This window comes from Tarenaya hassleriana, unplaced genomic scaffold, assembly GCF_000463585.1.
Source record: "Tarenaya hassleriana unplaced genomic scaffold, ASM46358v1 Cleome14, whole genome shotgun sequence".
In the NCBI taxonomy this organism is placed as follows: domain Eukaryota; kingdom Viridiplantae; phylum Streptophyta; class Magnoliopsida; order Brassicales; family Cleomaceae; genus Tarenaya; species Tarenaya hassleriana.
In genome coordinates this window covers 1,387,460-1,400,228 of record NW_010964598.1, presented here as the reverse complement: position 1 = coordinate 1,400,228, position 12,769 = coordinate 1,387,460, and the positions used below count along the sequence as shown (strand labels likewise).

General features: G+C 40.1%; 3 protein-coding genes and 1 long non-coding RNA gene across 4 annotated transcripts; 2 read left to right on the top strand and 2 right to left on the bottom strand.

The window, feature by feature from the left end:
* Window positions 1–2,771: 2,771 nt before the first annotated feature.
* LOC104808361 lies at window positions 2,772–4,013 on the top strand. The gene is made up of 3 exons (XM_019201938.1): window positions 2,772–3,148; window positions 3,393–3,400; window positions 3,749–4,013. The coding sequence occupies exons 1-3, from the start codon at window positions 2,949–2,951 to the stop codon at window positions 3,898–3,900; spliced, it is 360 nt and encodes a 119-aa protein (XP_019057483.1). The 5' UTR covers window positions 2,772–2,948; the 3' UTR covers window positions 3,901–4,013.
* A 1,223-nt stretch (window positions 4,014–5,236) lies between these two features.
* On the top strand, window positions 5,237–7,443 carry LOC104808174 (phosphatidylinositol-glycan biosynthesis class F protein-like). The gene is made up of 8 exons (XM_010533775.2): window positions 5,237–5,463; window positions 5,547–5,612; window positions 5,854–5,896; window positions 6,193–6,247; window positions 6,468–6,516; window positions 6,622–6,689; window positions 6,969–7,077; window positions 7,227–7,443. The coding sequence occupies exons 1-8, from the start codon at window positions 5,272–5,274 to the stop codon at window positions 7,338–7,340; spliced, it is 696 nt and encodes a 231-aa protein (XP_010532077.1). The 5' UTR covers window positions 5,237–5,271; the 3' UTR covers window positions 7,341–7,443.
* Window positions 6,732–7,050, bottom strand: LOC104808173. The gene is made up of 2 exons (XR_770901.1): window positions 6,963–7,050; window positions 6,732–6,889 (listed from the first exon to the last, which is right to left on the bottom strand). It is a non-coding gene; the product is annotated as an uncharacterized LOC104808173 (long non-coding RNA).
* Window positions 7,397–11,803, bottom strand: LOC104808175 (pre-mRNA-splicing factor CWC22 homolog). Its single transcript, XM_010533776.1, is given in 9 exon segments — window positions 7,397–7,889; window positions 8,218–8,523; window positions 8,709–9,010; window positions 9,102–9,204; window positions 9,328–9,431; window positions 9,805–9,996; window positions 10,092–10,136; window positions 10,139–10,694; window positions 10,697–11,803. Coding segments are annotated over 9 exon segments (2,790 nt in total). The 5' UTR covers window positions 11,522–11,803; the 3' UTR covers window positions 7,397–7,532.
* Between the last annotated feature and the right edge of the window lie 966 nt (window positions 11,804–12,769).

Below are 12,769 nucleotides of genomic sequence, written 5' to 3'. Positions count from 1 at the left end.
GACATCCGTTGGAATTCCGTTGGAATTTTTTTTTTAAATTTCCAAAAAAAATTCCAACGGATATCCGTTGGAAACACCGTTGGAAAATTTCAACCCTAATTTTTTCAATTGAATACGTTGAAAATTCCGTTAAAAATTTCCAACGGGCGATTCCAACGGATATCCGTTGGAAATTTTCAACGGATTTTTAACGGAAATCACCGTTGAAATGCCGTTGAAAACCGTTGAAAATCCGTTGAAAAATTTCCAACGGATAAATCCGTTGGAAAATTCGTTGGAATTTGCTGATTTTTTTGTAGTGACGTCGGTTTTTCGTGTCTCGGGATGTCGTCTTCTTCGAAGATAAATTTCCGTTTCTCGATGTTCCGGTGGCTTCCCCTCCTGCTGTTTCGGTTTCACCAGATTCTTGGCCTGTGTTTACCGACTTCGACGACTCTGTCATTGTGTCGGCGCCTCCGACACCTCCTGTTCTAGCAACTGCTTCGACGGATTCTGATATGTGTCATCCTACTTGTGCTGGTGACGATTCTGGGTCACCGGATGCTACGGATTCGATCCAGTCCTCCGAGGATGTTGACGACAGGGGGGCTCCTTGGTTCACCCAACTGATGCTGTCCCAGACGAGGAACTGGGTCGTGGCAAAAGAACTCGTTTTCCTTCTACCCGTCTTCACGACTATGTCACGAACACCGTCCAAGTCTCGCGTTCGTCCCCTGCTCAACCCGACTCTCGTATTTCAGGTTCGCTGTATCCTCTCACCCATTCTGTTAATTGTGTTCGATTTTCTCCTGCTCACCGTGCCTTCTTGGTTGCTGTAACCGACGGGTTCGAACCACGGTCATATAAGGAAGCTCTTCGCGACCCTCGGTGGTCAGTAATCGCACTTGGACAGTGGAAACACTTCCATTGGGTAAGAAAGCTATCGGATGTCAGTGGATTTTTAAAATCAAGTATCGCTCTGATGGATCGGTTGAACGATACAAAGCTCGGTTGGTAGTTCTGGGTAATCGACAAGTAGACGAGTTAGATTATGGCGAGACTTTTGCTCCAGTGGCCAAAATGGTTACTGTGCGTACATTCTTGGCTGTCGCTGCGGCTCGGCATTGGGAGATTCATCAGATGGATGTCCATAATGCTTTCTTACATGGTGATCTCAGAGAAGAAGTCTACATGCGCATGCCACCTGGTTTCGAGTCTCCGGAACCCGGTATTGTGTGTCGTCTTCGCAAATCCTTATATGGCTTGCGTCAAGCTCCGAGATGTTGGTTCGAAAAACTTCGGTCGGCTCTTCAGAAGTACGGGTTTGTTCAGTCCCAATCGGACCATTCCCTCTTCACTTTCCGCGACGGTATCGTACACTTGTGTGTTCTCGTTTATGTCGATGACTTAATTATATCCGGCAACTCACCCATTGCTCTTCGAACTTTCAAGTCTTATCTCAGCTCATGTTTTTATATGAAAGATTTGGGTGTCCTCAAATATTTTCTCGGTTTGGAGGTTGCTCGGAACAACGACGGGATTTATATTTACCAACGGAAATACACCATCGACATAATCTCCGAAGCCGGTTTGCTTGGTTGCAAACCTGCTCAGTTTCCATTAGACCAGAACCACCGTCTCGCTCTCTCCGACAGCCAGTTCTTGTCTGATCCCGGCAAGTACCGTCGTCTTGTGGGTCGGCTCATCTATCTCACCGTCACTCGCCCAGAGCTCTCCTATTCGGTTCACGTTCTTTCTCAGTTTATGCAGAATCCTCGGCAAGATCATTGGGACGCTGCACTTCATGTTGTTCGCTACCTCAAGCGTGATCCAGGCCAAGGTGTTCTGTTTCGCGCCGAATGCGATCTGCGATTACGTGGATGGTGCGATGCCGACTATGCTGGTTGTCCACTCACTCGTCGATCTCTGAGTGGGTGGTTCGTTCAACTTGGCACATCTCCGATTTCTTGGAAGACAAAGAAGCAATCCATACCATCCTTATCCTCGGCAGAGTCCGAGTATCGTGCTATGCGGCTAGCTACGTGCGAGCTAATTTGGATCAAGAGTCTCCTTTCCTATTTTGGTGTCACACATTCGGACCCGATGCTTTTGTTGTGTGACAGCCAAGCAGCTCTCCACATTGCTTCCAATGACGTGTATCATGAACGCACGAAACATATTGAAGTCGACTGCCATTTTATTCGACACCACCTTGATCGGAGGAACATAATTACACGCCACGTCTCCACTCGTGAGCAACTCGCAGACATTTTTACTAAGGCTTTGGGCAAGAAAGAGTTTTCGTGGTTTATCGGCAAGTTGGGAGTACTAAGCTTGCACTCACCAACTTGAGGGGGGGGGTATTGGGCGAGAATATTCCGTGTATATCATGTATAATACGAGATATGGGTTGTTACCTTGTTGATAGGATCTGATAGAATTTCATCCCTTGTACAGCTAGGTTTAGTTACGTCTCTTTGTGCATATAAGCCTTGGTGGCCATGAATAACACAACAAGCATTCGCAGTACCGATTTCCTGTTCTTTGTTCTTGCTGCGATTGCCGTCGTGACATTAAATAATAACAATTTGAGTCCAGTCAGTTTAAATATTTAAGATAGTTTATAGAGTTCAGAGAGATGAATTTGTGATATTGAAAGGATTAAATTTATAAAATTAAAATAGCTTGGAAAAAAGTGAAATCTAAATTTTATGGACATTATAAATTTTAGAATGAAAACATAGAAACATGTTAGATATATATACATGAATCTAACATGTTCTTATGTTTTTTTTATAATTCTAAATATAACCAAACTACAAAAAGGCTTCAGCGTTAATTAATTAATTAACACATAGGAACATGTTAAATATACGTGAATCTCGTTTAAAAAAAAAACAAAAGCATTCTGCATTCATGACATGTTGAGATAAAAAAGTAAATGAGTCAGACAAGAAGAAAGAACATTGATGGCGGTGAAGAAGACGGAGACGGCGGAGAAGAGCAGCCATGGTCGGGCTCCGGCGGTGGAGCTGCGTTTCAGATATGGTTTCCGGCCGGAGCTTCCCCCGCCGGTGACTCCTCGACCTCTCTGTCCCTTTCCCACGCGAATTGCACCAATACCCTTCTCGTCGACTTCTTCTCCGATTACGCCATTGAAAAACTCTATGCAAGAAAAAAAAACATACACACGAGAACACGCAAAAAAAAAATGATATCAACGACCATAATAGAAGTGACTTATTTGGTTAGGCATTATATAAAAAATAACTTGTTATTTTAATTTTGGTCGTAACGTTAAATTTACGCTGATCACACCCATTCATTATGTTCATATCTTATATATCTCACTAATTATTTGATAAAAATATTATAAATTCAATGTGATCAAGATTAAATTCCTAGTCACATAGGTCACAGAGTCAGAGATGTAGAATGATATATCTTGAAATCAAAATAGTAAAGTAGAGTATTTTTTATAATGGCCCATTTGGTTAATACCTCAATAACTGAATCCAGATCTGAGCCGAACCAAATAAAAAAATAACAGAAAAACTCTATTTTTTTTAACAAACCAAAATAACCGAATCCAAATCAAATATAATCAAATCAAACCGAATTCAATATAAAAACCAAATGATTATAATTTTTCTAAAACCGAAATGATCGAATTCAAATATAGCCAAACCGAAACACGAAGAAGCCACCGCTAGAACATAATACTTAGAAGACAGATGTATACGATTGTTATTAAGAACTGCACCTTGAGCTCGTTCCGTGCCGAGTAGCGAGCTCGTGCTTGTAGATGGAACACGTTTGTGGGGTCTCGATGAGATGGGGAGGCAGAGAACACATAAGGAAAGAAAGCACAATAATGCAAAAGACTTAGGTTCCATTGTTGGGTTTTTTTTTTTTGTCTGAATCTGTGATTTTTTTTTTCCAATTCTTTTTATTTCTCTGATTGATTTGAGAGGAAGACCGGTGAGATGAGCCAACTATAAAGCAAAGATTGTACATCAGAACAAGAAAAAAAACAAGTGTGTGAGTGTGGGGTCCAAAATGTAAATGCTGTTGCATGAAGCACGAGGAGGATACATGTTCTTCTAGGGTAAGAAAAATAAATGTTTTTTTAATAAGAAAAATAAATATGTTTTTTTTTAATTCACCGGACATTTGATCTAACTATATCCGATCTGAGCGGGATAAGATACCATATTATAATTAAATCGCATCCTACCCCTAGACGACGAAAAATAAATATGTTGATAGAATATTATAATAAAAGATACCCATCTAATCATACGATTAAACACTCTATATACTACTCTCATTTTCCATATTACTCCCTCATAATTTTTTTAATAGATATCGTTTTAAATTCTTTTCTTCAATTTTTAAAAAATATAAAAAAATCATAAATAATACGTTAAGAATCTAAATTCTCATTAATACTTTATTGAAATCGGATATTTTTAATTCAGAGTGAAATTAAAAATTTTCGTAAAAAATCAATCATCTAAAACGATATCTCTATTTAGAATCAGTATTATTGTAGCCCGAATTCATGTGCCTGATATCTCTAATACCTCATATAAAGGGTAAATGAAAAAAAATAAAAATATCAGAATTTTGATTTACGAAAACCATTCATATACATATAGGAGGAGGAAACATAATAAATGGTATGAAAACAAATTAAATGAAGCGTGAAGGAAAAGAAAAAGATCTGGGCAAAGACCAAAATCAATCATATTGGGGAATCTTTTTTTTTTGTTGGGTGGTTGAATATATTCTCAGGGAGGGTGTGTCATATCAACAAAGACGAGACAGTCTCTTCCCACTTATCTAATGGAATAAAGGCAACAAAAGACAGATTCCGCCACGCCATTTGGGGGACCATTGTAGATGGCATATGTTTATTGAATTTGAGAAAACTCAAAATCGGAGCCCGGCATATCATAGTAGGGATGAGTTCGAGTTTTGAAATGAATAACTCGTCGGATTCAAATTCGATTCCTCTAAAAATTTTGGATACCCGATCCGTGTCCACCTGTAGGAGCAGGAGTTTTAAATTATTTTGAGGGGCTTGGATATGATATTTTTCCCAGCTTTTTCTTTGCCACGTGTCGACCTTCAAGCCCATCATGGCCCAAATTTAGAGTCCAATCTCATACTGGACCCACATGGACCTAACCATCAAGCCCATTAAGGCCCAATCGTTATAAGCTCTTCCAGTCCCGTCTTCTTCCATCTCCATGTGATACCGACTACTCTCGGTTTGACGAGACGGCCATGATAGAGGCGAGGAAGAAGAAACCGGAAACCACAACCGCCCTTTCCGGTGATGGTTCGGTCTCAGCTTCGGTAGCGTTTTCTGTTTACTTGGTTTCTGGGTTATTCCTGGCCGTCGGATTCTGGGTGGCCCATAATGTCTACGCCGTCGATCTTGTCTCCGATCCGTATCGCACTCTCCGTCTCATCTGGGTACTCTTTATCGTTGATTTGTTCAATTTCTTTGAGCTGAGTTTTCAGGAATTTAGTTTTGATTCGAAGTTTTTCTTCTTCAGAGTATCGAATTTCCGGTCGTGGCAATCGTCTACAGCTTGTTCAGACAAAAGCCAGATGAATGCTCGGTGAGTTTTCTCTCGTTCGGACAGTTTCTCTGCAACCTTAGTTTCTGAACTATCTCGCTGTTTCCTAGTGGATTGTTTATGAAGTTGGCAAGACAACAAAGTTTTGCACTTTGGAGCTACGGATTCTTCTTTGTAATACACACAGTTTCCGAAAGAGTTCGTGTCTTTTCAAAGTGTTTGAGTTTCGTTTCTCTGCATGTGTTAGTAATGGTGCTCGTAATGGTTTTGTCTTTCATTCCAGTACTGGAGAGCTGCTGCAAGGAGCATAATAGGCTTAGTTACTGGTTAGTCATTCAGCTCCATTAAAATTTATCTATCAACATTAGTCGTTTCTGCACTGCATTTGAGTTCACATGAAAATTCGAGGTGCTTACCCAGAACCAAATCCGACCATGTGAAGAACTGTTTCTCACTCGTATCTCTCTTGACCATAGCTTGCCAAGGCTTCTGCTATTTGTCTGGTTCAGTTCCATATCTGATTCACTTGATATCTCCGATCGCTCATAACTACTTTAAAGGGTTGAGATTTGCTCAGATTGCTGCTGGGTTTGTCTAAGCCTCTGTTGTGTTTTTACTGTAGGGGCTCTGGTAAACGCTTTAGGAGCAATTGTTTTGGGTGCACCTGTTGGCTTGCAGTAGGTTCCATCAAGATTTTGTTTATCAACAACGTCTTCGTAGATTTCTGAAATCAGAAATGTTCTTGAAATATTGATTTGGACATCCTCGACCATATTTTTTAAACTGATCAAGGGCAAGAAATAAACCCAATAGAGTATCTCAGAAACACAGGGGAAACATGATCTACTGATACTGTCTCTGCAGTTTACTGATACATTGTTTGCTTGTCCCATGCAGATATCTATGGAAAACCATTAATTGGTCCCTTCTAATGTCAGTTTTCACCGTAAGCTCTGACCTGAAATACTTCCATCTGATGCAGAAATAATGACAGCAGTTCCAGGACATCCCTTAGATTGTGTCTGATTTTTTTTTTTTTTTGCTCTCACAGTTTGTACCAGCAGCTGCAGTTTTTGGTGCATCATGGGCAGATTGGCATCGTATGTTTTCTTGCATGAAGTAAGTCATAAACTATATATCATAATTCACACACAAATTTCGGTTATGTACTAAGATAAGATGAAAAGTGGCTTCTTTATGGTTGATCCCACCACCACCACCACCACCACAACGACAACAACATCGCCTTAATGCCAATTTTATTTGGAGTCAGCCGCATGAATTCTTCTTTTCCACTCATTTATGGTTGATCCCATAATCTGAAAAAATCCATTTGATGATATATGAGTGTTAAAATCTGTACCATAGCTTTGAGCAACCATCGATTTGTACCTTCAGGCCAACTTCAAACAGAGATTATATGATCACTGTTCCGGCCTATGGAGCTATCATTGGAGCATGGTTTGGAGCTTGGCCTATGCCACTCGACTGGGAAAGGCCATGGCAGGTAATATCTCCATCCTCGTTTCGTCATCATTCTCTTGATAAAATTCTCCCTTTTCTCTGGGTTACGATTTGATCAGAATGAACTTCTGAGTTCTGAGCATGCAGCTGATACTTTAATGATTTTTTTTTCCTTTTCTTTTCTGGGTGAAGGAATGGCCTATAAGTGTGAGTTATGGAGCCATTGGAGGCTATATTGCCGGAAAGCTGGTTTCTTTGGTTTTGATTATTTTCAAGAAGAGACATCTGAATGCTAAGCTAGATTAGGCTGCCTAATTCACCACTGCAAGCTTTGTTTCTTGGAATACAAGTAACCCACAGAAAATTGGAACTCACATTTCTTGAAGCACAAGTCAAAATTCACCATCAATGATTCTACAAACTTGTGTGATTTGAGATGACAGAAACTGGCTTTTGATTCAAGAGATCGGCCAAAATTGAGAGAAAAAAAAGGAAATGTCAACCTCTTCTTCCTCGTTTCCTCTTCCTGTCGACTCTCTTGCTAGCAGAACCGGAAGATAATGTATCGCTGGCAGAATCTGAAGAACTAGAGCTGGCAGATGAAGATCCTGATTCTGAATCTGATTCAGATTCCGAAGCTTGTTTCTGCTGTTGCATGATAAGCTGAGGCATATTCTTGAGGTATTCTCTAAGATTCTCTGTAATGCCTCCAAGACCAATAGATGTAAAGAAGTTGATTGAGAATCTTGTGTTCTTGAGGTTGTCCTTGGGGAAGATAGCTTCAAAAGAGTCCTGCATTGTTGGATCTTGAAGTCTCTCGTTCAGCAGCCGTATACCCAGATGCTCTGACAGTTCCTGTCACATACACAATGAACAATGAACACATTCTGACAAAACATGAAACGGCAGACCTGGAGAAAGATCCCCTTTTTCCTCATTTTTCAAAAGAAAGACTAACAAGAAGCAAGGGCCCAGTTTCAAGAATGATGTAATAGTGACAAGTCTTGCACTAAAACGAATGTCTCCAGACAGAAAATGTGTATCTGAAATTGGAAGATCCCTTTTTCACCATTTTCCAAAAGACCGACCAGAAGCAAGGAGCCAGTTTAAAAAATGATGCAATAATGACAAGTCTTGCACTAAATTGAATGACAGAGACAGAATTAGAAGGAATATTGGTTACCTGGAAAAGTTTTTTGATGAAGATACGGGATGATGAAGTGGTGTCCTCCTCAGTTAAACGATTGTAGGCAAGAACATGCCAAGGAAGAGCATCTGTGCCTAGCAGATGAGCGAAAAACTTTGCCACATTACGCAGCTTATTTGTCTCGAGCCGATGGATCATGGAGTACTGTTGAACAAAACATTTCTCGGAATTCTCTTGGTGAACTTTGTTGATCATGCAGAAGCATTGTCCTAACAAACCTTAGTACCGTAGATAAGTTCTCTCCTGGCTGCAGCATTCCAGAAGCATAATGCATAGCTCCATCTGCAAATTCAGATTAAATACAAATGCAAGCTTCATTTATATCATGAAGATCATGAAAAACTTGAGCAATTAGGAAAACCATGAGTTCAAAATGAGAAACAAAGCCTAAGAAATTGTTAAGAGAGGACGAGAAAATCTAAGCCATGATCTAGAAATATGATTAACACTGGCTTTAGTAGGATTACCTCTTGTCCTGGTTCAAGTTTTATCTTGAGCAACTTGTGACCAGCTTCCTCAAAGTCAACGCTGGACATTATCGTCAGATATATTGTCCTCCTCAAATTCACAAGGTTAGTCTCTGTCTCATCGTTTATTTTCGTCCTTTCTTCGTCTTCTTCGTCAGATTCCTCTTCTTCATTGTCGTCTTCATCCCCAGAACCAGCATCCGAGCCATCTTCATCCTCAGATTCATCACCAAGAATACTATTCTTCAGTTCCTCATACTTCTTTTCATTCTCGAGGAAGTCAGGATCAGGTTTGAAAATATCTGCGACCGAAAAGAGAAAACGGTGTTATTTCAGAGTCATATAAAAATGTCATTAAAAAAGTACACTAAGTATAATCTATATATATAATACCGAGAGCAATTTCTGGATTTATCTCGTCTTGGAGAGAGATCTCGTGCGTCAATTGATCTTCAGGCTCCACAAGATCCAATTCAGGACGAACAGCCGGGTGACCCTGAGTACAGGGGATTCATATAGTTATTAGATGAGCCTTCTGTCATATGTGGGGGAACAACAAAAAAAGTCATATAAATCTTCATCCATGATCCATCGAAGTTGAACCTAAAAGATTATTTACCTGGAATTTAGCTTTCCTAATGGCAAATAATCCTTCGATGAGGAACTGAACTCTCTTATCTATCTCTCCCTCATGAAGAATACCATGAAACCGCTCAAAAATCCCTGTATTGTCAAACAATAACCGAAAATAGCTTAGGAAGACAGATGTCAATATGATGTAGCATGAAATACAGAGGCAGTGATACATCTCGACGACAACATTTTCTAAAACAGAACAGGTGATCAGATAGATTTTCAGATATAAGCAGCCAACCTTGACATGCCAATACACATATTACTAACATATATAACCATGCTGAAGTCACACACAATAGGCAAGAATGTCGTTTTCAATACTCACGGACTAATCACAGATCCACTGAACTAGGTGAAGCAGGCAAGTAGAGCAGCCACTCAAGAAATAACGTTATAATTTTCTCTTGAAGCAAACTTGATTTCAGCAACAGAAAAAAAAAAACGAGGGAGAAGTTGTCACCGTGCAATCCTTTTGGTGAAAGGTCTTGAAGCATAGCACCACACTCTGTCACAAACCCAACAGCTACCTCAACACTGTCATCACTCGGGTTCTCTAGTAGCACCGTAAGCAACTCCAAAGAAATGATCTCGTGAGCTACTTGCTGGTTTACTAAATGTGCTATGAATTTAACAGCAGCAAGTAATTGAGGCTGCAACAACAAAATTAAAACATATAAATACAAATTGTTATTCTTTCAATCGATGTAGGAGAATAATATTACAGAATGGGGAGACAAATGCAGATCTTGTCATTACGCTTATAGGCCCTCTTAAGCTGCAAGACAATCTTTCTACTTCGGGAAATTTGGCGTTGACAACAGCAACTAGTGCTGCGAAAATGTCCGTGAAACCAGGCGATGCCATTTGAGACTTCATGCATGAACGGCAGAAAAGACCCCTCCCCCTGATGAGATTTTCAGCAAACAGCTCCGGGATTATATTCTTGATGTTGCTGGCATTCACCTTATTCACGAGCCCGTTAATACTTTTACGAAGAGCATCCCATGTCAGACGCTGATATTCAACACTGCTCTTATCTTGCACCTCCTTCATCATCCGTGCGAGTTTGAATGGAGGAATGTAAACGCCGCCGCTCCTTCCCAAAGCCAAGGGATCATCAGATGCATTGGCTTCTTGCCCTTGCCCCTGCCCCTTGGGCTTTGAATCCTCCTTATGCATATCATCTCTTCTCTCTTCTCTTTTCCTAGAACTTCTGCTGTCTTCCTTTCTCTCCGTTCTTTCCTTTTCTCTTTCATCATCACACCCATCTCTGTGTCTCCTCTCCTTTTCATCTCTAAGTCCCTTATCATTGTGTCGCTCTGAATCTCGTCGTGAACCAGGATGCCTGTTCGGCCATCAGCCACATCTTTCTCCCTTCTATCTCTCTTAATTCCACCAGCAACCTGTCTCCTACCTGCCCTCTCTTTTCCTCTTCTGTCTCTCTTAATCTCACCTTCCTCATCTTCATCAGATACTCGGTCATCTCTATGTCTCCTCTCTCGTCCTCGTATATCTCTTCTGCGTCTCTCCCTATCATCTTCTTCGTCAGATGATGTATCTGTTCTGACCCCATCTCTATGAATCCCCTCTCTATCCTGTTTCTCCCTATCTCGGAAGCTTCTCTTCCTTCCTCTCCTCTCATCACCATCTTCAACCTCTTCTGTTTCCATCCTATCTCCCTTCAGCTCACCTTCTTCATCATCTGAACCTCGACGAACTCTATGAATCATTTTCCTGTCTTCTACATTCTTAGACACTTGCCCCTCTCCTTCCTCATCCTTACGCCTTCTCTCCCTTTCCATCCCCTCGTTATCACCATCTTTATCCACCCTCACTCTTCTTCTTCTCTCTCTGTCTTCATCTTCATCTGAACTTGGAGGACGTTCTCTTCGACCCCTTCTCGGCCGTCTCTCTTCCTCATCATCAGAAGACGAATCCGCTCTAACATTACTGCCCCTGCGGCTTCTTTCTATGTCCTGTCTATCCCTCACATTTCTGGGGCTTCTCTCCCTGTCCCTTCCCTCGCCATCATCTCTTTCTCTCCCATCTCTCTTCAAAATTCTGCTTCCATCATCTTCACCATTAACCTCACGCTCCCTCCCTCGCTTGTCTCTACGTGAACTCTTATCACCTTCTTCGTCCGAAATCCCGGCCCGACGCTTCTCGTCTCTATCCATTTCAGACCGCCTATCACCATATTCATCATCTGGGCTCTCACTCTCTCGTCTTCTTCTGATGAACTAACATGCCTTCCCATGGATGAAAATTTCGGTAACCCAAAAGTAATTGCAAATCGAAAGCAACAAAATTTCATACAAAAACCCTAAACCATAAATAACTAAATAAACCCTTGATTGCCACCACAATCCCTAATCGAGAGTTTCCTCGAGAGATCATAGTCCCCGGCGCGGGGAAGGTCGACGGGAAGGACACCACACTGGGAGGGCGAAATCTTTGATTTGGACTTTGGGTCGTCATGTTCCTTAAGCCGACATGAAGTTCTTATACTGATCCTGAAAACGGCACGAAGTGTTGTTTAGGCTTTTCCATGGGTCGGTCCCAGAAAGAGGAGAGTAAAGAATTAAATGGGCTAAAGACCCATTTAAGATATCAGTTATAAAGAAATAGGCCTCGCGGATCAGAGGAACTAGTATTCTTTTTTATGCCCAACTTTTAGTTTGAAATAATAATAATAATAATAATAAATAAGACATTTAACAACTAATATTTGACCGAGAATAAAAAGAATAAACTATAAATCCATGCAGTAAAACTTTTAGAAATTCGAAACTTAAAAATGTGTTAGAAAAATCGGATGACATTCACATCACACCCCATCCAAAAAAGAAAAAAAATGTTTGATGACATCTGTTTCCGTGATTAATTTAAAAAAATCACATGCTATGATATATAGGTGGGCGTTTCGGTATTCAAACGGTTCGGTTCAGAAATGGTATTTTTGGTTTTATAAAAAATGTATCAAATTAGAACCGAATATTAAACAGTTCGATTTCAATATCGGTTCGGTTCGCAATGGTGTATATGTAGTCTTTATTTTACTTTTCTTTTTGAGAAATTGAAATAAGACCACCAAGTCCTCCAGATTTTTCGTAAAGTTATTTGTCGAATGGGGCACATATATCGAGGAAATTACTAACTTCAAGGAAGATTCCATCTGTTGATGGCATATACCCTCTCCAAAATTGCAAGATATTATTTATGATATTTAATTTTTTGGGATACCCTTATCAAAATTGTTTTTAACTGCAAATAGAAAATCTTATATTAAATATTAAAGAAAACACTGAAATATTAACTAAAAATATATTAATTTTTTTTATCTATGCATTAAATAATTTTTATTTTAAAAATATAAATTTCTTATTTTTTTTCAAAATTATTTGTTAAAATCCAATTATTCACTA

Excerpts from the sequence above, each read along its gene's own strand:
- LOC104808361 (XM_019201938.1), top strand. The coding sequence starts at position 2,949 with ATGGCGGTGAAGAAGACGGAGACGGCGGAGAAGAGCAGCCATGGTCGG.
- LOC104808174 (XM_010533775.2), top strand. The coding sequence starts at position 5,272 with ATGATAGAGGCGAGGAAGAAGAAACCGGAAACCACAACCGCCCTTTCC. Across the intron at positions 5,897-6,192 it reads CATAATAGGCTTAGTTACTG|GGGCTCTGGTAAACGCTTTA; the intron begins GTTAGTCATTCA and ends TTTTTACTGTAG. Across the intron at positions 6,517-6,621 it reads TTCTAATGTCAGTTTTCACC|TTTGTACCAGCAGCTGCAGT; the intron begins GTAAGCTCTGAC and ends TTGCTCTCACAG.